General features: G+C 36.3%; 1 protein-coding gene across 2 annotated transcripts in view; it reads left to right on the plus strand.

The window, feature by feature from the left end:
• MBD5 (methyl-CpG binding domain protein 5) overlaps nucleotides 1–24,089 on the plus strand; it is a 407,731-nt gene that overhangs the window by 341,502 nt on the left and 42,140 nt on the right. Inside the window, exons 6-9 of one of the 2 annotated variants that reach the window (XM_065880649.1) lie at nucleotides 11,444–12,116; nucleotides 15,582–15,684; nucleotides 16,748–16,928; nucleotides 21,447–23,582. In XM_065880649.1, the coding sequence (XP_065736721.1) occupies nucleotides 12,004–12,116; nucleotides 15,582–15,684; nucleotides 16,748–16,928; nucleotides 21,447–23,582 (2,533 nt within the window). In that variant the 5' untranslated portion in view covers nucleotides 11,444–12,003. Of the gene's footprint in view, nucleotides 1–11,443; nucleotides 12,117–15,581; nucleotides 15,685–16,747; nucleotides 16,929–21,446; nucleotides 23,583–24,089 lie in introns of those variants that run through there. The other variant, XM_065880648.1, reaches the window with a different exon arrangement.

A 24,089-nucleotide genomic window follows, 5' to 3' on the forward strand; every position in this document is an offset into this window, starting at 1 on the left:
TAATTTCACTCTTTTACATGTAGCTGTCCAGTTTTCCCAGCACCACTTATTGAAGAGACTGTCTTTTCTCCATTGTATATTCTTGCCTCCTTTGTCATAGATTAGTTGACCATATGTGTGTAGGTTTATCTCTGGGCTTTCTATCCTGTTCCATTGATCTATATTTCTGTTTTTGTGCCAGTACCATACTGTCTTGATTACTGTAGCTTTGTAATATAGTCTGAAATCAGGGAGCCTGATTCCTCCAGCTCCGTTTTTCTTTCTCAAGATTGTTTTGGCTATTCAGGGTCTTTCATGTTTCCATACAAATTGAAATTTTTTGTTCTAGTTCTGTGAAAAATGCCATTGTTAGTTTGATAGGGACTGCATTGAATCTATAGATTACTTTGGGTAGTATAGTCATTTTCACAATGTTGATTCGATATTTGCAGGAATTTAATTTATAAACCAGGTGACCTGTTTGTTGGTTGGTTTGTTTTCATTGATTGAAATACCTGTAACTGATATCTAAGTCACTAACTTAATGATATCAAAGCTCCTATGAAATCCATCAAATAATTAGAGGGTTGTTCAATGCCTGTGGAAACAGAACAAAATGAGTTAAACTGCACCAAGGATTATTTTACCCACGCTGAGGAGCAACCTTGTCCTTGTCTCCCTGATGGCTAGGAGAAAATTAAGTAAGGGGTAATAAGGTCTCAAGTATACTTTTGAAAGTCCTTATAATGTTTTTCCTTATTTGCTAAAAGGAAGCCGTTTTAAAAGTCAGGGGAAAATGTCTTTTTGTAACTCAATAATGATAATGTACAATTTGGTTCCATAATTCTTTGATCCCAACATTAAGTTCCTGAAATAATGATAATGTGGTATTGCTGACAATGGTGCTAAGAAAGAAGGAAAGATAGAGAATTAAAGTTGGATGAGCATTCTCTGTCCCCTCTGACTCCTCTAATTCAACGATCACCATAGTCACAGGGTTAAATCAATTTCATTAAGAAGGTTGACTGTGTGTGCTTGTGGTTTTAGCTGGCTTACCGGCTGGTATTCCTTCACATACTAACAATGCATGAAGATCCACTACAGAGTAGAGAGTTCATCCTCTACCCTTGTGAAGAAACAATGAAGTGTAGGTTAAATGGTCATTAAAAGAAATAAGTTGTACCTCTTGTCAAGGTCTACAGTTTGTCCTTCAAGCCTTACCTCAAGGTCCTTTCTATTCCAGAAGGTTGGAAACCCAAGTGCCTACGGAGGCCAGGCTGGTGGGAATGAAGCAGGAAGCCACTGCAGTGTACTGGAGAGCCAAGTCCTTTCTGAAGGAGCAGCCACTGCTCCGTTCCAGATAATTGTTGCAAGGCAGGAATGCTGACCTAGTGTTACCACATTGTCCAGTTTCTCAGGTAAAGCAGGAAATGCAAATTTTCATGTGGCATCTTTTGATTTAAGTATTGTCAATTAATTCACTTGTATTATTATTCTCAAACTGTGTGCGTGCCAGATACTTCCACAGGTGGGATTTGGCCCAGAGCCCTCGTGTTTGTAACTTGGTTTTGTATTTTGCTTACCTATTTGTTAAATTGCAGACTTTATTTTCTACAGGTTTTGCTTTGCTTCAGCATGTTCTCTAAAATATTCTATGCCTCGTTTTGTGCTATTGAAACTACCTTTCTCTCCAACCTGAACATTTTGTGCATAAGTTTTCTTTGGCTGCTACATTTTCTCTGCCACCATCAGCATTCCACTGAGCAGTCAAATGCTAGATGGAGTCTCATTGAGACACTTTTCTTATGTCACCACTAAACATCTACAGGTATTACTACTTCCTCATTTCCTTCCTGATGTGTAGGCTAAATAAACACAGTAAAAGATCATGGGATTTAGAGATTGTATGCTTTGGGCTCCCCCTTCTAGAATTTACACAGAGACTGTCTTCTTTCTCTTGCATCTTAAGAACCTTATCAGATAATTAATTAGACTATGGTTATCCTTTACATTTAATTATGTTTGCTGGAGATGTTGATTAGACTTAAGTGTTCCTAGATATTTATACATATAAAGAGACAGTGTATTTGTTTCTTCAATGGCTGAGGAATCTTCCTATTTTCACTTTGAGTAACTTGATTGTCAGTGTTACAGGGCAGCTGTGGGGACCATTACCTCTATGTGGAACTAATTACTCCAGGTAGGAACTTGGCATCCATTGCCAGGTGAATTGAAGAATGCTAAAACATTTTTTAAGTAAAACAGTATATAAACGTTAGTTGTTTCAATATGTTGTACAACCCCCAGATGGACAAAAATCACAATTGTTTCATTCTTAGTACAGTTCTGATTTTTAAAAATTGATATACATTCTTTTTTTTAACAATGACTTGACCTATTGAGCTACCTTGAGTAGCCAAAATACTAGTAATTCACAGATAAAATGTGAAAATAACCCCTTAAACTTGCTTAATGCACTCTTTAAAAGATTATGTAAATGTAAGCAAGTATTTTTTATAAATAATCTTCATGAGAAATTTTACTATACCATAGAAAAGCAAAAATAGCCAACTATGTTGATGCCAAATATGCAGAAATATATCATAAATAAATTTTCCCTCAGAGTTATAGTGAGTTTGTTAATTAGTTTACAAATGTTCTGTTGTGACCTGTTACTACACTTTAAAACAGTTCTCTGAATTTTTTTTAAAGAATATGTATTTGGGAGCTGTGATTGTTCACTTTTTGGCTTCTAAGAAAGTCAACTGCATCATAATCATTTTCTACATATGCATACGAACCCTCACTTTCCTTCTATATTTTTAAAGGCACAAGGGAAGCTGTAACTGGAAGTTAGCTGCCTCAGTTGCTTTTTCTCTGTAGTCATGTAGAATGGTGAGCGCAAAGAAAAAGCTCAGTTATGTGTAGTAATGCATGTGAATTCCTGAATATCATAAGGGAGAGTTATAAAGAGAACTAAATTTAGACCTGGAAAGCCAAATAATGACTGGAGAAGCCAGGGAAGGCCTCTCTGAGGAAGTGACATGTAAAAACTGAGATAAACAGAAGTTGGTTTAATGAAAAACATGGGGATGGCAGATGACATTGCAAGCAGAAAAGTAAGGGTGACAGCCTGAGGCATTTTAGAACCAATCAAAGGGATAGCCTTAGTTTTTCTTTCTACTGTTTAGGTCAGTCAGGTTAATGTGGTATTCTTTCTGACTCTCCCTATCTTTTTCTCCACTTAGCTAAAACAGAAAGAGAAATAATAGCATAATACTAGACACAAAGCTTGTGACTGTTTCCAATAAAAATCTTCCCTAATGCTTTTAAGTATTGGGGAAACATTAATTAGCTGTTCTATGGATATAACATTTAATTTTTTTGGAAATAATAGTTTTCCTAATTACAGATCCAACACATGTTTTTTATAAAAATTTTTTGAAAATATAGAAAAGCAATGAAGAAAATAAAAGTCACTCATGTTCCTGCTATCCAGGGATAAGCTCGGGGAAGATACTGCTGTTCTATTACTATATCTACATAATTAGTAGCATTTTTGTAAATGAAGATTTATAACTATACATGCAACTTTGTCATGTGTTTTTTCACCTGACAATGTCATGGACCTTTTCAATAACATGATTTTAATAGCTATGTATAAATAATAACAACTTAGATATTTATTATGTGCTAGGTACTAGTTTACGACTTTTAACTTATTGTATCCCCAGAACAAAACAGTTCTATAAAATCTCCATTTTATAAGGAAAGAAAAATTTTTAAACTTTTCCAAGGTCACGAGCTATTAAAATGTACAGCTACCTAGCATCTCAATACTGTACTTCATTTAAATAAAACCCTATTTTAGACTTCTAGATCATCTCCAGTATAGTGTTTGGCTATTTGAAATAATACTCATGATTCTGTGGGTTGGAAGTCTAGGCTGGGCTTAACTGGGACAGCTCACCCCTGTTCCACATGGTGCTGGCTGGGCTCAGTTACATGTCTGGGGCTTCAGCTGGACTAGCTGGACCAGCTGGACTTTTCTCTCTCCACAGAGTAATAAGTCCCAATTCCTGATGGAAGGAGCTACAAAATATTTGTGGCCAATTGCAATCTACTACATTCAGCACTTAATCCTCCAAAGGCTTCTATGTGCCGAGAATGTGTAAGTTGCTGAACGTTGGTAACATGAAATGGCCTGTGTAAGTAATCCTCCTGACCATAGAAGGGCATAGGTCAGGATCCTTGTTACCTTGACTCTGAAGACTGGCCTCATTCTCAGGAGCCTATCCCTATACCTTCCGAGTTTGTGAAAAAATGTAACCTTCCACGTGAATGTGATCCTCATGCACAGTTTTTGAATGTTTACACTCTTCTGCACTGAAAGGGCAAGGACGTTTGAAACTAGAGAGTTTTAGTGATCAGAGCAGGAAAGATGTGCTTGTGGTATCCTGATACAACTGTATAAAACAGGTGTAAATGTACTGGGGTACTTTGGGGTGAGTAAGTAGAGCCTGGCAGAGGCATTAGGTCTCTTAGAAAAGATGTATCTGAGAGGTATGTTTTGGAAGAGATGGCTGCACAGTGAATATAAGAACCAAATGAAAATAATAACCAGAGTTAAAATGAGGCTACTTTTTGGAAGGTTTTTTTTTTTCAAATGAAAGAAGATATAACTGTAAGATAAGTGTGCTCATAAATAAAAATGCATAGCTTGAGTAAATAGGTGAAAGGTGAAACAGATGGGAAAGTTGAATGGGGAGGCTGGCTAAGTACTTTTAAGGAACTGTTTAAATAATAGATATGAGGATAAAAGATCACTGAAAAGGGAAATGTCATTCAGGGTTACCCTAAGAAGCATAATTTAACTTAATAATGATGGAAAGATGATGAGTATATCCATTCATTACCCAATCAAATGATAACATTGTAGCCACTCAGACATTGCTCTTCAAAATGCTAATGCTTATGTTATTTCTTAATCCAATTATACCTGTTGTTGCATGTACATATTGTTTTGGAATTTAAGTATAGAGGTAGGTTTTATGTGAGCTTTTTTTCTCAATTGGAGAACATGAGGCATTCACCCTTGCAAATGTCAGAATGGAGGAGACTTCTTTTTTCTATTTTAAAAATTTTTTTATTGAAGTATATAGTTGATTTACTGGAGGAGACTTCTTAACTTTGAATATTTCCTGAGTTAAGTTTATAATCATTGTATAAAAAGTAAAATGATAACTTATACTTATATAACATTAAATATTGGTGTTTTACCTAGTTTATATCATCTCACCTTGGTAATAGCTCATTCAGGATTCATTCTGTCCTACTGTGTATCCAAGTAATGGCCCTGAGCACAAGATTAATGCGTGATGTCATTATAAACATTTTAATAGAATTTACTCATAATATCACATGACTTAAAAATCAATTCATTATTTTTACATTAATCAAGGTTGTGTGACATTATTCAGAAGAATGTATGATGTTTGATGTTATTCAGAAAGATTTGTGAAGATTACCTACTTATTTTCATGATGTCATATTCTCTGATATTTAGTCTGCATGGTGTTTTGGGTGTAACTTTTAAAATATACTCTTATCACTGCATAACATAGTGAATTTATTCTTAGGTTGACAAGCATGTCAGTAAAGCAGATAGAGAAAAAAGGTCTATTGCATTAATTATCATCCTGTTGAAATACAAGTTTCATTTTTATATGGTTGCATTCATCTATTTTAGTGGTTCCATTATTAATCCAATTACAGTGTGTATATAAACCATTTAAATAAAACTCTGATGCACTTTACAAATAAAGTTAGCATATTGTTTTTTTTAGAAGCCCTATCATACTTTTGCTACACAGAAGTTATTACTCAGAGATTTTGAGATCATTAGGGACAAATCTAGAGCAAAAAATATCCTTTGTATTTTTTGTCAACATGCATAGTCACCGGCTTCTGTTGACTTCTTTTAAAAACTTTTCTTTCACTTTAGACGCCTGTGTTGCTAAAACTTTACAGGCCTACGTGGTAAAAATCGAAATATAAAACTGTATTGGCTAACTAGAATGTAGTCATTGTAGTAACTTGTAACTAGTCTTCATCAAGTATTTAAGCACCTCCTGTAGGCCACGGGTACTACACCAGGAAGTGGGACTACTGGAGGAACGTAGAGAAACAAGTCCCTGCTGTGAGGAGTTTACATTCCTGTGGGGAGAGATAGGCAATAAACAAACAAAAAATGATAAGAAAAAAATCGGGTAATAAGAGGTATCAGTGAATTAACAAAGTTTCAGAGAATACCTAGGATTTACAGTGTGGTCTCCTTGAGGAGGTGACATCTAATTTGAATTCTGAATGAAGCCAATTCAAAGAAGTGAATCAGGTCACTTAAATTCAGTTCACCAAAAGTCGACTCTCATATACTAATTTGCATATTGAAAGGTGGTTGGAAAATGAAATTGTTGGTAGAATGGTGGCAGATATTCTCAGAACATATACACACACACACACACACACACACACACACACACACCCCTTTGTGAATTTTGTTATTGCTACCAGAAATGTTTGTGAAATAAATTTAAATTATGTTCTAAGTATAAGATCTATCCCTGATCCTTAGTATTAATGAGATGGAGGTGCCTTTCATATTACACTATCTTTTCTGTTTTAACCTGTGTCTGCTGGGCTTGAACCAAGCCATATAAACAGGGTGGGTCATAATGGAATCTTTGGGGAAGGAGTGAAGGGAAAATGTTGTGGATATGTAGTTTTTATGTTAAATTTGGAAAAGAGGAGAAACTGGTGTTTTCATCATAAAACTATAAAAATAAAACTTGACAAATCTTGAATGATTGGTCTGTATAGAAGATAAACTTATCAGAATCTCAGAGGCAAATAGAATAGATTTTAATATTCAGCAAAAGAAGGCATGCATGGATTTCAAAAGTTTGAGAAGCATGTCCTGAAATGTTTTCCTAAAACTACCCTCTTGGCGCTTTAGGAAATTTATCAAAGGCCCTAAAATGATGCAATTCTATTTTAGCAAATACTTCTAAGTGAATTATCAAAATGGCCATATATTTATGTACAGAGATATTTACCTCAGATTTATTAGTAATTGAAAATTTAGGAGAAAATCTATGTCCACAAAAGGGAAGTAAGTAAATAAATTATAAACCTCTGTCCAAGAAAATTCTAAGCAATTAAAAGTCATATTTTGGAAAAATATTTAATGCCATAGTAAAATGCTCAAGGTGAAAATAAAGTATAAAGTGGTAATGATTCAATATTTAAAGGAAAGAAGGCACTATTATACATAGAAAAACATGGAATTAGTGTAGCTACTTTAGAGAGCAATTTGGCAGTGCCTCTAAAGTTTAAATGTGCAGACCCTACAACCCAACATTAATATGATTGATATACCAATAGATGAGTAATTGTAAAGTCATATGTTAGAATACCATTCAAATGTTTAAAGTTAACAAATTGGATCTATATATCTGCAACAGAGATAGATCTATGTATCTCAACAGAGATAGCACTCAAAGCGATGTTGAATTTTAAAAAGCAAGTTGCAGAATGATATATATGTATAATAGTATTTATGTTGAAACTTTAAAATACATATAACAAAACCAAATATTGTTTACATATATACATAAGGAATAAACATATAAAAACATAGCCTCGGGCTTCCCTGGTGGCGCAGTTGTTAAGAATCCGCCTGTCAATGTAGGGGACACGGGTTCGAGCCCTGGTCCGGGAAGATCCCACATGCCACGGAGCAACTAAGCCCATGCGCCACAACTACTGAGCCTGCACTCTAGAGCCCGCGAGCCACAGCTACTGAGCCCGCATGCTGCAACTACTAAAGCCCGCATGCCTAGAGCCCGTGCTCCACAACAAGAGAAGCCACCACAATGAGAAGCGCACACACCGCAAGGAAGAGTAGCCCCCACTCGCCGCAACTAGAGAAAGCCAGCACGTGGCACCGGAGACCCAACGCAGCCAAAAATAAATAAATAAATAAATTTATTAAAAAAAAAAAACATAGCCTGGAAAGATACAGACCAAAAAAAGGATGTTAGTTGCCTTTAAGCCAGAGGGGAGGTGGATGGGATGAAAAAGAGAAATTGGATGGGAGTGAGGGGTAGTATTTAACTTCATCTGTAATATTTTTATAGTGTTTTGTTTTTTTAAATAAGCAAAAGTGATAAAATGCTTACATTGTGAATTTGGAGTAGTGGTTCATTGTTTATTAGATTAAATTCTTTTTTTTAATGTGTGCTTTTAGAAATTTCCAAAAACAATGACTGAAAGAAAGTCATCCATGTTTGCAGTGGTTATGATTCAACAGTGAGATTACAGTTCAATTTTAGTTTTCATCTCAAACATCTCTGAATTTTCCAAATTTACAGAATGAATGTTGAGGAAATCAATGCCTCTTAGAGATAAATACATGATAACTATATAGTTACTGGACCTCAGCTGCGTGAGGGGTTCCTAAGGCCCTTACAACTGAGCTGCCTCTAGAATGGTGAAGTATCAGCCACAAAAAGGATGACCCTTCCAGAAACAAAAGGAAGTAGCAGGCTGGCTGCCTGCATGGTATAGAAATGTAAAACCGGTCATGTCCGGGGATGGAAAGCAGGGGCATTAGTCTAAGCCAGTGGGTCTCAAGCTTGAGCATGCATTAGAATCACCTAGAGGGCTTGTTAAAAAACAGACTGCCCCCAGAGTTTCTAATTTAGAAAGTAGGGGGTCAGTCCTGTGAATTGTATTTCTGACATGTTCCCAGATGTTAGTAACAATAGTGATGCTTGTCGCAGGACCATGCTTTGAGAACCGCTGGTCTAAGCAAAACCCAGCAGTCGGATATTTGTATTTTTGATTATTGAAATATGAGGGAGACATTTGGCAGAAATGAATCCAATGTTATTATCTGGCAGATATACAAATTACTTAATGGAGTGAGCCAGTCAGTCTTGGGGAAGTTGGAGTCACACGCAAGAGCAGGCAGACAAAAAAAAAGAAAGAAAGAAATAGGCATCAAAAAGAAAGCTTGAAAGTGAGGAAGATGAGAGGTGGTCCAATCTAAAGACCACGGAAGAGATTTCTTTAGGAAAAAGAAAGGTAGTAAAATGAGCATGAAAAAGGACTGTAAAAAAAAAGTTTCACTCATCGGGGTCTGTTGCTATTTGGCCAAACTGGGAGTCCAGAATCACACAAAATTCTTATCTCTGTCACATCTTTCACTAGCACCAGGAACTCCACAAGGCTGGAAACTTCTTGAGGACAGGAACTGTCCCTTCCTTGCTCTCTCCATCCTTTCTCGTCCCACTCCCTGCCTCTTTCCTTTCTATTCTACCCCACTCAGCAGCTTTTTTTTTTTTTGCCACACCACCTGCAGGATCTTACTTCCCTGACCAGGGATCAAACTCTCATCCCCTGCAGTGGAAGTGCAGAGTCTTAACCACTGGACTGCTGGGGAAGTCCCTCAGCACCTCTTTAGTGCCAAACACAGATATTTCCTGGGGCTTTGGATAAACTGGTGTCTTACCGTCTTTGTAATCCAGCACATAGCATAGTGCCTCGTACATTATAGCCACTCATTAACTGTTAAATGAAACATGAATAAAACACATATGTGATCAGCAGGGGTCAGTGAATGGGAGACAGAAATAGGAAGCTGTGCCTGCAAGCAGGTCATTTCTTTGAGAGGCATAGACCCAGTGGAGTGGGCCCAGAAATGCAAATTAGCACCTTGAGTCACCATTGAGAATGTACTACTTGGCACTATCCTTTACACCCCACATTTTTCCCCAATAAATTTTTGCTGGTTTTCCCATTGCCTGCCAGTATTTCCCACACCCATCCCCATGGTTCCTGACTTTCAGCTATATTAGTATTTGCTTCATTACAACACCTTTAATCTGCCTCAGAGCCAAGGCTGCAATAAGGTGTATGCCTGAATCATGATGCCTTTTACTATAAAGCATTCTCCTGCTTTCCCAATGAAGAGATCTAAAAATAGATTTGGGACCAACTTAAATATGTAGACTTTTAAGAATGCAGATTGAGTAGTTTTGTGTATACTTACACTATGTGTTGATTGAGTTATACATGCACGTGTATTTAAAACAATCTAAACTATTAATTTTTATTTAAATTTTTTAAAGTTTTACTATTATGATATGAATCTTAAGTCATTTAACAAAGTTTTTGAGGAACTTCCCTGGCAGTCCAGTGGTTAAGACTTCTTGCTCCCAATGCAGGGGATGTGGGTTCAATCCCTGGTCGGGGAACTAAGATCCTACATGCCACATGGCCAAAAAAAAATTAAAAAAAGAAAAAGTGATTAGATTAACACACAACTTTCTAGTTGTCAGGTTATAAGAGGTGATAAATATGTTTTTATTGTCAGTTAGAAGGAGGTTCTGTGTGTATATGTGTAATGCCATAATTATGGGTCTATCTCTATCTTGCAATTAGAAAGTTGCAAGAGCAAGCAAATTGTTTTAACTGGAGTAAGTGGATCAAGTTGGAAGAAGAAAACACGTTGAGTTTGACATGTGATTTTGACAGCAGAGGACATAAGAGTGATTTAGTACACTTACCAGTTTATTCTATTTTTAAAAGTGTACAGCTTAGAACAGTATGGAGGTTCCTTAAAAAACCAAAAATGGAACTACCATATGATCCAGCAATCCCATCACTGGGCATATACCCTGAGAAAACCATAATTCAAGAAGAGACATGTACCACAATGTTCATTGCAGCACTATTTACAATAACCAAGACATAGAAGCAACCTAAGTGTCCGTCGACAGATGAATGGGTAAAGAAGATGTGGCACATATATACAATGGAATATTACTCAGCCATAAAAAGAAACAAAATTGAACTATTTGTAGTGAGGTGGATGGACCTAGAGTCTGTCATACAGAGTGAACTAAGACAGAAAGAAAAAAACAAATACCGTATGCTAACACATATATATGGAATCTAAAAACAAACAAACAAAAATGGTTCTTACGAACCTAGGGACAGGACAGAAATAAAGATGCAGACATAGAGAATGGACTTGAGGACACGGGGAGGGGAAGGGAAAGCTGGGATGAAGTGAGAGAGTAGCATTGACATATATACACTACCAAATGTAAAATAGCTAGCTAGTGGGAAGAAGCCACATAGCACAGGGAGATCAGCTCAGTGCTTTGTGACCACCTAGAGGGGTGAGATAGGGAGAGTGGGAGGGAGACGCAAGAGGGAGGGGATGTGGGAATATATGTATACTTATAGCTGGTTCACTTTGTTATACAGCAGAAACTAACACAACATTGTAAAGCAATTATATTCCAATAAAGATGTTAAAAAACAGAAAAACAGTGTGCAGCTTCTCAGTTTTTCATTATTAAATGTAGTGTTTACATATTTACATATGTTTCAGGCTACATTATTGGAATTTTGAAGACATGAAAACATCAGATGAACCAACCTGCAACATCTTGGATTCAGATTGGAAGATGAAGAGAAAGTTTAAAGAATGTGGTCTATAAAGGCGGGTAGTACCTGGAAATATTAACTGACTCACACTGTAAAAATGAGAACAGTTTCTAAACAATAGAGGTTATTTTAGTCCAACATCAAGGTTCAAGACAAAATGTTGAACTAAAAACTTACACTCCTCCCCTCCCCCACTTCAGACAGGTACCAGCATTGGTGAATATGATTTTCCTTAGTCAGAAGCACTCGTTTTTACCCATGTAGACCATCCTTAGGAATTAAATATTGATTATTTAATGTAGATTATAATGGGAAACTGATTTTTTCTACAATGGCAGATTTCAAGGACTTGGTTCCAAACTGAGCCGAAGCTTCCCAATGCATTTTGTACAGTCTGGGGAAAACTGTGCTGCGTTGGCCATTTTTGAAGGCCATGATGCCCTGTAATATAAGGATATCATCTTATTGCTGATATCTTTGGAGAGTCCCAAGCAGACACAGAAAATGAATGGAGGCAAGGAGTGTGACGGAGGGGACAAGGATGGAGGTCTTCCAGCTATACAAGTTCCTGTGGGTTGGCAGCGACGTGTGGATCAAAATGGAGTGCTTTATGTCAGGTGAGCCCTTATTACCTGTGCTACCTCCAAGTTTGTGGTCCCCAGCTGAAGGAGGTACAGTCTGTTCCTCTGAGAGTGTAACTATTGTAACTGACAGCACCTGAACTTAATTTGAATAAATGATCTTCGTGCTGGAAATATTTAAGTGTTTTTATTCTGTACTGTTTTGTGATGTAAATTGCCTTAGGTTACAAGAGAGGATTTTTATGCATTATTTGTGTTTATATAAAATGTCATCCTGCTTATCTCTCTAACAAGGATAAAGAAAAATAGGAAGATTTCTAAAAGAAACTCATGAGCATCATTACTACATTCACAGGAGAATGTAAAATACTGAAAACAGACCCGATGTCTCCTCACAATATTATTGTGTCCTTCATAGTGCTTCAGCTGGCTATTCTGATGTAAGGTTAAGTGTTTTTATCTATAGGCAGTTTCAATTATTAGTTTCTTAATGCCTGATATTAACTAAAAATAATTTCCCTATTTTTTCTGTGCAGTTTTTAATCTATTCCCTGCATATACTAGTAAAAGAAAAAGTCATGATGGAGTCATCTCACAAGTAAAAATCATACAAATTACATATAAATGCCTGCTCTTTTAAATTTTGACAGCCTTTATTATGTTGAACAACTTGAATGAAGTAACTGAACTGTTGGCAAGAAGTTTTAGTCTTATTATTAAACAATTGGCACCTAAGTTCCTTACTTTGTAGTTTATCAGTAAGTATATGATTAGAATACCATAAATCTTTCTTTGTGATGTAGTAAGAAAACCTATTACAAAGAGAACTTTTTAAAAAATATCACATTGCATCATTACATTAATGTTGTTACTTTCATTGTGGTTATTTGTATCTCAGCTTCAACGGAATTCTCATTTGTGCAAAGATGTATTTATATAAATGAAAAATTTTCCAGTATATAAACCCAAATGATTTCATACTATAACAACTCTACTGTCAGTTCAGATTCTGTCCTGGGTTGGTTGGTTGGCTGGTTGGTTGTTTGTTTTGTTTTGTGGAAGGTATTTCTTGAGGTAAACTTAATGACCAATTGAAATTCTTTTGCACACGTGTTTTTTGTTTCTGTAATATTCAAGCTATGCTCTATATTAATTGAGGTGAAGGGATAAGAAAGCAGGGAATGTGGAGCTCACCCCATGGTAGCTTAGATGGATGAGGACACACGGAATAACTTTCTCAAAGTGTTTCTATTGTCAGTGCTGTAAACAAACTGCCAGAAATACTTTGTTATCAATGTATCAATAATATAGCAAGATATCAGTGTTATGTTCATAGTTACGGTTTTCCTAGTCTGTAAGGAGCAAATATATATTCAGCTTAGAGCAAATAACTCCAAAAATCTTGATAATTTAGTTTGGGGGGGATTTTGTTTGTTTTGTTTTTATTTTACTTCATCTTTATCCCTATGAAAGATAAATCAGCTTTTCAGGTTGCTGAGAGTTAGGTTAAAGCAAATTAAGTCTGGGAATCTGTCAGTTATCTTGCTCCTGACTTTTCCAAGTCTGAGTAGACTTTACTATCTGTTAGTATGAGTTTGAATTCTCCCAATCCAAATCTGTACACTAAAGATTATTTTGGAAACTAATTTGCCAGATAAAGTAAGACACCTTCAAATAAATTCAGCCAGCATGGGTTTGATTTCTTTGTATATAACTGGTTAAATTACTACTTGAACATGTAGAAGAGGCTAGCCCTCCTTCTATAGCTTCCTTTGCAATGTGCAGGTTGCTTATAAGTTTTAGGTTAGTCTCCAGCTGCTCCTGCCTCAGGGTGGCATTGAGGTTGCACATTAAATTTCCCACCTGCTTCCAATCTTTTAAGCTTTATCTATGCCATAAGACTTGTAACTATTTTTATGTTAATTATTACTCCCAAAAGTTAATTAAAGAGCTGCACCTAAAGGAAAGAACCCAACTGACTGATTGAGAGGAAGTGTTTTTAAAGTGTCTAGAGTAGAGTACTCATAGAATTCAGGAATTCTTGTCTTCAAGTTTAATTTTACAATTAGCTGCCTCTAGGATTCATTCATACACTTTTTTAACTGTAACACATTAGGCAGTTTCTTTTCATAAAATTCATGAATTCTTCACATAACTAGTGATTTTGTTTTATCAAAATTACCAGACCTCCAAAAACATCTTGCTGCCCCTACCACTAGGGTGGAACTCCAGTCTGTAATATGGGAATTATTATTCTTTGCATATCATCTGAAAAAAATTGTTAGCCCAAATAAATGAGAGAGTTAACAAAGTTGAGGATTTTAATTGTGATTTTCTACATGTGTTAAGTCACTTATATGATTGTCCATAAGTAAAATACGAATTGCATTTTAAAGCTGGTTTATTTATAGACACCAAACTACTACCTGTGTTTTTGTAGAAGCAGAATAGTCTACCCGTGGTAATGTAAAGCTTTGTTTATGAAATGGAGATATCGTTTCTGGTTAAACTTTATCAGATGGCTTAAGTGAACGTTTTGGTAAATAGTCATAAATAAAAGATATTCTTGAATAAAAAGTATATAATAGTTTTCAAGACATAATATGCATGCAAGCTGTAAAATCAGTACATTAATAATAGAAGTCCTAAAATGCAAATTGCCCATTTTAAACTAATCCTCATTGTAAACAAACATTAGAGACTTATCCTGTCATCAGGATTAGTACCTAATATGTAGACTTAAATTTGATCAGTATTCGTATATCATACTAACTTCTGTGACCCAAAGAGTAGTAACGTTGAGAGCACTATCCAATCACCAGCCGCAAGGCCTGCAAGGCACCTTTCTGCCCCCTAAAACCCTATCTCCTCAAGAGTTCCCCATCCTTATAAGTACGGCTTGGATCTTCAGTAGAATTTGAGCTGGGTCACATTGATCTATCTTCAAAGAAACACATGAATGAGGGAGGAAAAAGAGAAGCCTGTTTTTACACAGGGGCAGCTTGGTTCTAGACTCCAAGATTAAAGGGAAGAACTTGTTAACTCGAATTTTTGTAAATTTAGTGACTTTCTGGTTTGACCTCCAACGTGTTCCTAAATTTCAGTTTTTCCTCAAACAGCTTTAGAAGTAGATCTTCTAGTTTAAAATGATAATGATTACTTTCATGTAGTTTTCTTGTTCCTTTCTTATCTGCTCTTTCTTAAGAATACATTTTTCCCATCCTTAGTCCACTCTTGGTTGTCAAAATACTTTTATTTATTTTTCTATGAAGATCTGTATTTTTCTGAGAAATATTTTGGTCAGAAGAAAGGGTGATAGTGTTAAAGGCTATAATTTAGTAGCTAACATAATACTGACAAAGAAAATGCTTTTCCTTAGTAGGAAAATATTTCATAGGAAAAAACCCTGTGAAGGACAGTAAGACTATAAATTATGCCGTTTTTCATATAATATGTGCAGTCAGAATTATTTCCTGATGTTTTTTTAAACTATTTTCACAGTCCCAGTGGGTCTTTGTTATCTTGCTTGGAGCAGGTTAAAACATACCTGCTTACTGACGGAACATGCAAGTGTGGCTTGGAATGTCCTCTTATTCTTCCCAAGGTAACCATTTCGCAATAGATGTATCAGCAATTTTTCATTTTTTAGGTGTTTCATATATTTGCTTTTCTCATTTGGCATTTCATTTTTATATTACTTCTCCAATCATTTATATATTTTAAAGTCTTAAATTATATATCTTTTGCATGCATTTTGGAATGCTTAAAGATTGAAGAAAATAGTTCAAGTCCAAGAGTCATTTTCAAAGGTGACAAACCTATATTCATATTAAATATTTCATCAAAACCCCTTTTGCACCGTTTTATTAGAGCTATACCCATGCTCACTATTTAATAGTGCAGTATTTTTTTCCCTCCTCAGTCTGCAATGTTATTTTTAGCACTGGTGTTGATAGATCTGCCACAAATATTTCTTAAATTACAAAGCTGAACCCTCATAGCCAAAAGTGAAACTGTTTTACTCCTTTATAAGGTAAAAAGTAAAATCATTTTAAATGATAAAATATTTACTATAGAAACATGTCATTGTTTTCTGGGTATCTATAGTAGTCCCAATCATAGAACTAACGATTAATAGACAAGGTTTTCTTTTTTATTTGTGTCACCTCATTCATAAAAAAGCACTTGAAACAGCTTATAAGTATATACACAATAAATATTTTTTAAAATAGATTGGTAGATTTTTTAAATCAGTGAAAAGGTCATATTAATATAGCAATAAAGTAAAGCCAAAGGAAAAGTTAACATATAGCAATGTCAGATTTTTAGGGTTTCTTAATTGTACTTCATCTGTTTTTGTACTGTTATAACATCAGGAAGTATCTAAAATTGGGAACATTATCAGATACTATTCCTTTCCATATATTTATCTTGGCTATCTCAAAATTAGGATAATTCTCATTATTTACCCTGCCACTAAAAACCATGAGTTCAGCAGAAGTATTTATTCCATTATATATAAAGTTGCTTTTCTTAAATTTAAAAACTTGAGAAAGTTGTATATAGATTTATGGGTTAATCTATGCAAAACTTTTCTTTTAACAAGGGGATCTTTTTACTTAATATTTTTACAGACATATTTTAAACAAAGGCTGTGCTTTTTCCAGGTGTTTAATTTTGATCCTGGAGCTGCTGTGAAACAGAGAACTGCAGAAGATGTTAAAGCAGATGAAGATGTCACAAAGCTATGCATACATAAAAGAAAAATCATTGCAGTGGCCACACTTCATAAAAGCATGGAAGCCCCACATCCTTCTCTGGTGCTCCCCAGTCCCGGAGGAGGAACAAGTATGTAATATGGTGAAGGTTTTAGGGATTTTTCCTCCCCCACTCCTCTCCTGGAGGAGTCACTAGAAATCACTTTGCCAAGCATTTTCTGAGTCCACTTTTCAAACATGCACAATGCATTCGTTTAAAATGATGTATGTTTTATCATTTTATTGCAAATAGCAAATTAGTTCTGAAAAATTCCCATGAAGTTGTCACCCTAAGTTTCCTATCCAAATCATTTAGTTAAATGAGGAAAGTAAACACTGATTAGCACATACAAATGCTATGGAGGTACATAGAGCTGAGCTAACAAAAGAGAAAGTGCCATTGGTTTTTAGGAAACAAATGTAGCCTTTTTCCTAGGGCTGTATTGGAATGTGTAGTATCAAGTCCTTAAATGCAACTAGCAATGTTATCAAGAACTGGCAGTGTTATTCTTTCAGTCATTTAATAGCTACATATTGAACACCTACTAACAAATCACCTTGCCGGGAATTTTTTATACCTCCATCCAACACATACATGCACACACGCTTGTATGCACACACGAATTTTTTAAAAATTTCAAAGCTGCAGAAAAATTACATGAACAGTTCGAGTACCCTAGATTTACCAGTTAACGTTTTGTTTCAGGAGTTGCAGATATCGTGACAATTCACCCCTAAGTATTTCAACACACATGGATGTTCTCTTATATAAACCACGGTCTAATTATCACATTCAGGAAATTTAAAACTGTTATGATAGTGTTATCTAATATGCAGTCTATATTCAGATTTCTCCAGTTGTCCTAATAATATTCTTACAGTTTTTTCAATCCAATCTTTTTTAAAATCCAGGATGCAAAGATGGTGCAACTGCAAAGAGACGTTACTTTTCTTTAATCTACATCAATTCCCCAGTCTTTTTTTTTCTTTTTTTTTTTTTTTTTTTTTTTTTTTTTGCGGTACGCGGGCCCCTCACTGCTGTGGCCTCTCCCGTTGCAGAGCACAGGCTCAGGACGCGCAGGCTCAGCGGCCATGGCTCACGGGCCCCAGTCTTTTTAAATCTTTCATGATGTTGATACTTTTGAAGAGTCTAGGCCAGTTTTATAGATGTTCCTCAATTTGGATTTGCCTGATTGCTTCCTCATATTTATATTCAGGTTAAACATAGTTTGATAGGAATACTGCATAGGTGATGTTATATCCTCATTAGGAAGCACATAATGGCAGTTTATCCCGTATTGATGACATTAAGTTTGATTTCTTGGTTAAAGTTATGTCCATTATTGAGGTACATTTTCCCTTTATGATTTATATGTAATTTGTGGAATTGTACTTTGAGGCTGAGGAACTTCTTTTTGTAAGGGCTAGAATACAAACTCTCCAAAATATTACAATTAACACTTGAATAGTAATTCTGGATAAAATACAGCTGAACACCAAAGCATTTGTTTATGAAAGATAAGTAGCATTGTTCTGCAGAGTTCTGAAAAATAAGGATGAGGAATATAACTTGTAGTGATGAGAGAAAGCTTTATGGTAGAACTCAGATTTGAACCAGCCCTGGAAAATGGTAGGATTTAGACACATAAGGGAAATAAGAAAATTCTTGTCTAGGATAAGTATAGCATAATTAAGAAATGATGTGGAAACTAATGTGACTTGAGTGGAAAATTAAACCTGCATAGGTAAATTGAGGCCAAATTATTGATAGTTTTAGATACAAAGAGAAGCAGTTGTGACACCAAACAGGTCATTAAAGAGTCACACTTAGAACTCATGTGAAGAGGGTAGGGAAAGACAAACTTGGCAGTTATTAGCAGAGAGCTCCTCTCCAATAACCCTCTAACCTTTAAACTTTAACAGGAATGATCAGAAAAATTTGCTCCACTAAGGTATGTAAGAAAAAAATATATTTTAGTGAATTTTTCTTTTTCTTTAATGAGCTATGTTTTTTAAATTAAAAGATATTGCAACAACTTAAAGACATTTAACAGTAATAAATTATTTAAAATTTATCATTAGCCTGCCACCTTGATGTCAGTATGTTTTCATTTTTGCATCTTACCTTGCACATGTGTTTGCACATGCTCATATCTGCTGCCATTCTCACTTCACATCACATCAAACCATTTCAGCTCTGTCTACAGAGTCTGCCTTGTTTCCTTTTTAATGATTGGAGCAGAATCTTGGTCTAGGTCCTTTGTCCTCCTCTATGCATACAAGTTTCATTATTGAAATTAAAGGTAAATATTTAACTAGTATAGGTATAAGAGGTATATCTCCATCTCCTTTTAAAATGATATACTTTATTGGATTAATTTCTACTCTTTTACCAACTTCAGACATAGCATTTATTTCAATTTTCTAATTTTAAATTATATTAAAAGGTTGTGATTTAAATAAAGATTAAGAAGACTCATGTAGTAGTTTTCACCTCTCTTTATTTTACATGCATAAACATACAACACCTCTTTCGAAAGGTCTATTTAATATACACAAAAGCACTTGATGAGTACCTAGCATTTACATTTGCCAACTCTTGTAATACTTTAGTTCCTAACTGCAGCATAAGAGCAGCATGACTTCTGTTTGTTTATCTGTTTAGTATCCCTTTTATTTTAAAGATGGTAACTATTTTTCCCCAGTATGGAAGAAATTCTTTCTAAACGACAGCTACTTTCTAAATTCTGTCGAATGTAAAAATGCCAATGTCTATATTTTTTAATCATTGAATTGTAGACAGCTATATAAATGAACAAGAAAAGACACAACTTGGTGGCTTTATTACTAAAGAGGACACAGTCAGTCCCGTAATAATGTTAGTGATGTTAATACAGATGACTATGTTCTCACTATATGCCAAGCTCAGTGCCCCAAATATTTTTCATATGTTATTTCCTTGATTACAAACTGTAAAAATCTTTCTTTAACAAGAAAATGAATTCAGTTGAGTTTATCTGCTGCGATTTTCTTTTATGATTGGTTCTCAACTTTTCATATACTGTATTATGTACAGAAATCACTCTATCAAAGAATCTCTACCATGCCAGAAACAGAAAGCCCACATTTCCCAAGAAAAATATACGTTCACTACATTCTCTTACTTCTTGATTGTACACTACCAAGACTTCTGTTTATCCCAGGTTGAGAACCACTGACTTAGAAATTGTTATGTTATGATTTGACCTGTATACTACTCAGCAGGTAGGAGAAGTTTATTTATCTTAAATGTGTAATTATCCGTTTAAGTAAATATACCTCTGATTGCAAATGAATCCGAGTATACTTGCTGATATGCTGTAAGTCTAAGAATTGGGATGGCCAGTGTATAGTATGAATAGTACCACTCTTATCTCCTGTGCCTCTAATAGACTCATTGGCATTTTCTCATGGAGTCCAGCTAGAGCTCAGCACCCTTTTCAGCATAGCTCTCTAAGCAGCCACCACCAGTTGATGGGAATTGGTATATGAAACTAATTTTATTTGCCATCCCTGTTTTAGAAGTCACAACCTTATAAAATAGTTAAACTTCCTTTGGGGCTAAAAAAACTTAAACCTAGAATTCTGACAGCAAATGAAAATTCTGTATGATGAACCAGGTTGCTTTTGTTGCCTGTATTCTGTCTGATCTCTGAAAGAACTGAAGGGATTCCAAAAAGCCAGCGAGGGAACAATGCACTCTGTAAAAAGAGAATACTCAATTGGAGCCCAGTACTGAAGATTTTTGCACTCTGACTAAATTTTGCATAAGAATTCTATCCTAATAAAAGAATTGCAGTCTTTTACCTAATTTGGTTGACTGAGGCTGGTTTTACAACAATGACTAATTAATGGCAAAGAAATTGAAGTGTTAAAGTATTGCAAACTTGATATGAAGTTTAGCATGATTGTTTAACTTCACTGTATTTACTGTTGTTATCACTCCCTTTGTAAAAGATTCAGAATCTTATTTACTTAATTCACAAAAATTAAGACTCTGTTACTCTCACAGTGAAAATATTGGGTTGAGGAAGAGTTTTTGTAGCTGTCCCGAGGAGGTTTCAGTAAGGTTATACAAACCTTTATAGGGCAACAGATTTTCTGGTGAAAATGGCAATTCATTTAAATCACTCAAGAAAATATTATGCCACACAGATTACAATTTTCTATTGTAACTGTGTTCTTAATTCAAATCCAAAAAATAAAATCATCATCATTTCCATCTGGGCTGTCATTCTTGATTTTGCATATTATAAATATTATTAGAATGGCTAATGTCAGTATGTACGGATTCAGATCCCCATCCTTTCTCAACAGACATGAGGGAAACAAGCATAATGAGCAGTTATTGAGAACCTTTGTTCAACTAAGAGAGAACAGTGTGCATCTTTTACAATCAAAATTTGTTGTAGAGTACAGAACTTTTTTTTTAATTTCCAAGAGTCACAGCTTCTGTTTGCAGATTTCTTTTTTCAGATGCCCTCCCTTCCCCATTTCCTTCCCTCCCTCCATCCTAACACAAAAGAATTGAGACTACTAACAGATTTTTTTTTTTTCTCTTTCACATCAGATGCAACTCCAGTAGTACCTTCACGGGCAGCAACTCCAAGATCTGTAAGAAATAAGTCTCACGAAGGAATTACAAATTCTGTAATGCCTGAATGTAAGAATCCTTTCAAATTAATGATTGGATCATCAAATGCCATGGGAAGGCTGTATGTACAAGAACTGCCTGGAAGCCAGCAACAAGAACTCCACCCTGTCTACCCCCGGCAGAGATTGGGCAGCAGTGAACACGGACAGAAATCTCCATTCCGTGGCAGCCATGGAGGCCTGCCCAGCCCAGCGTCGTCAGGTTCCCAGATATATGGAGATGGCTCAATCTCTCCAAGGACTGACCCACTTGGAAGCCCTGATGTTTTCACAAGAAATAATCCTGGTTTTCATGGAGCTCCCAATTCTAGTCCTATTCACCTGAATAGGACTCCTCTTTCTCCCCCTTCAGTAATGCTACACGGTTCTCCTGGACAGTCATCCTGTGCAATGGCTGGAAGGACTAATATACCTCTTTCCCCAACCTTGACTACAAAGAGTCCAGTAATGAAAAAACCAATGTGTAATTTTTCAACTAATATGGAAATACCACGAGCAATGTTCCATCACAAACTACCCCAAGGCCCACCTCCCCCTCCTCCACCTTCTTGTGCTCTTCAGAAAAAGCCATTAACATCTGAGAAAGATCCACTTGGCATTCTTGACCCTATTCCTAGTAAACCAGTGAATCAGAACCCTGTTATCATTAATCCAACTAGTTTCCATTCAAATGTCCACTCTCAGGTACCTGTGATGAATGTAAGCATGCCTCCTGCTGTTGTTCCTTTGCCAAGTAATCTCCCTTTGCCAACCGTAAAACCTGGCCACATGAATCATGGGAGTCATGTACAAAGAGTTCAGCATTCAGCTTCAACCTCCCTGTCCCCTTCTCCAGTGACATCCCCAGTGCACATGATGGGGACTGGAATTGGAAGGATTGAGGCATCGCCCCAAAGATCACGCTCATCTTCCACATCATCAGATCACGGAAATTTCATGATGCCACCTCTAGGACCCCAGGCCACTTGTAGTGGTATTAAGGTTCCACCCAGGTCACCAAGGTCAACAATAGGGTCCCCAAGGCCATCAATGCCATCAAGCCCTTCTACCAAGTCCGATGGACATCATCAGTACAAGGATATCCCTAACCCATTAATTGCTGGAATGAGTAATGTACTAAATACCCCAAGCAGTGCAGCTTTTCCTACTGCATCTGCCGGAAGCGGTTCTGTAAAGAGTCAGCCTGGTTTGCTGGGAATGCCTTTAAATCAGATCTTGAACCAGCACAATGCTGCCTCCTTTCCAGCAAGTAGTTTACTCTCAGCAGCAGCCAAAGCACAGCTAGCAAATCAAAACAAACTTGCTGGTAACAACAGTAGCAGCAGTAGCAATTCTGGAGCTGTTGCTGGCAGTGGCAACACTGAAGGACATAGCACTTTAAACACCATGTTCCCTCCTGCTGCCAACATGCTTCTCCCAACAGGTGAAGGGCAAAGTGGTCGAGCAGCACTAAGAGATAAGCTGATGTCTCAGCAAAAGGACTCACTGCGGAAAAGAAAACAGCCACCTACCACAGTGCTGAGTTTGCTCAGACAGTCTCAAATGGATAGTTCTGCAGTTCCTAAACCTGGACCCGACTTGCTAAGGAAGCAGGGTCAGGGGTCGTTTCCCATCAGTTCAATGTCTCAGTTACTACAGTCTATGAGTTGTCAAAGCTCTCACTTGAGTAGCAATAGTAGCCCGGGTTGTGGGCGCTCAAATACTGCTTTGCCTTGCTCTGCTAACCAGCTGCATTTTACAGACCCCAGTGTGAACTCCAGTGGTCTTCAGAATCCACTGACACAGGACGTACCTTTAAGAGGGGAAGCCGTGCACTGCCACAATGCAAACACTAACTTTGTTCACAGTAACAGTCCAGTCCCAAACCACCATCTCGCAGGTTTAATAAATCAGATTCAGGCTAGCGGGAACTGTGGGATGCTCAGTCAGTCGGGCATGGCCTTAGGAAATTCATTACATCCCAATCCACCTCAGTCAAGAATTTCAACGTCCTCCACTCCAGTGATACCAAACAGCATTGTTAGCAGCTATAATCAAACAAGTTCTGAAGCAGGTATGGTTTTATTAGAAAAAAGTACCCAAAGGTACTAAACTTTTATACGTTTTTTTAAAATTTATACCAAAATATTTATTATGATAAGAAATGATCCTTTCCCCATTGTGAAATTCTCATCATTTCTTTAGTATTTATAATTTTATTTACAGAATGCTAGGGATTTGCCTCAGAAAAAAATAACAGCCAAGAGAATTCCATGTGTTTCCGTTATGTGTCAACCTGTGTCATTTTGAATTTTGTTCGACTTTCAGTTGGTTCTACAACCATTGGACTCGAAACTACAAAAGAAGCCATAGAAGGCAGGATTTCCTGGTTCATGAGACATGTACTTGGTCTATGCCAATATAAAAGCTGTTTCCCCTAGCTCTTGTTTGTATTCAGGTAAATGAAGCTCATTTGGAAAACCCCCCAAAAAAGGCAGAAATACATGGATTTTTTGTTCTTGCTGCTGACCAGAAATAGGTGAATGGATAGGAAGAGGTAACTAGAAGTTGTATGAAGTAG

This window comes from Phocoena phocoena, chromosome 7 (assembly GCF_963924675.1).
Source record: "Phocoena phocoena chromosome 7, mPhoPho1.1, whole genome shotgun sequence".
Lineage (NCBI taxonomy): Eukaryota > Metazoa > Chordata > Mammalia > Artiodactyla > Phocoenidae > Phocoena > Phocoena phocoena.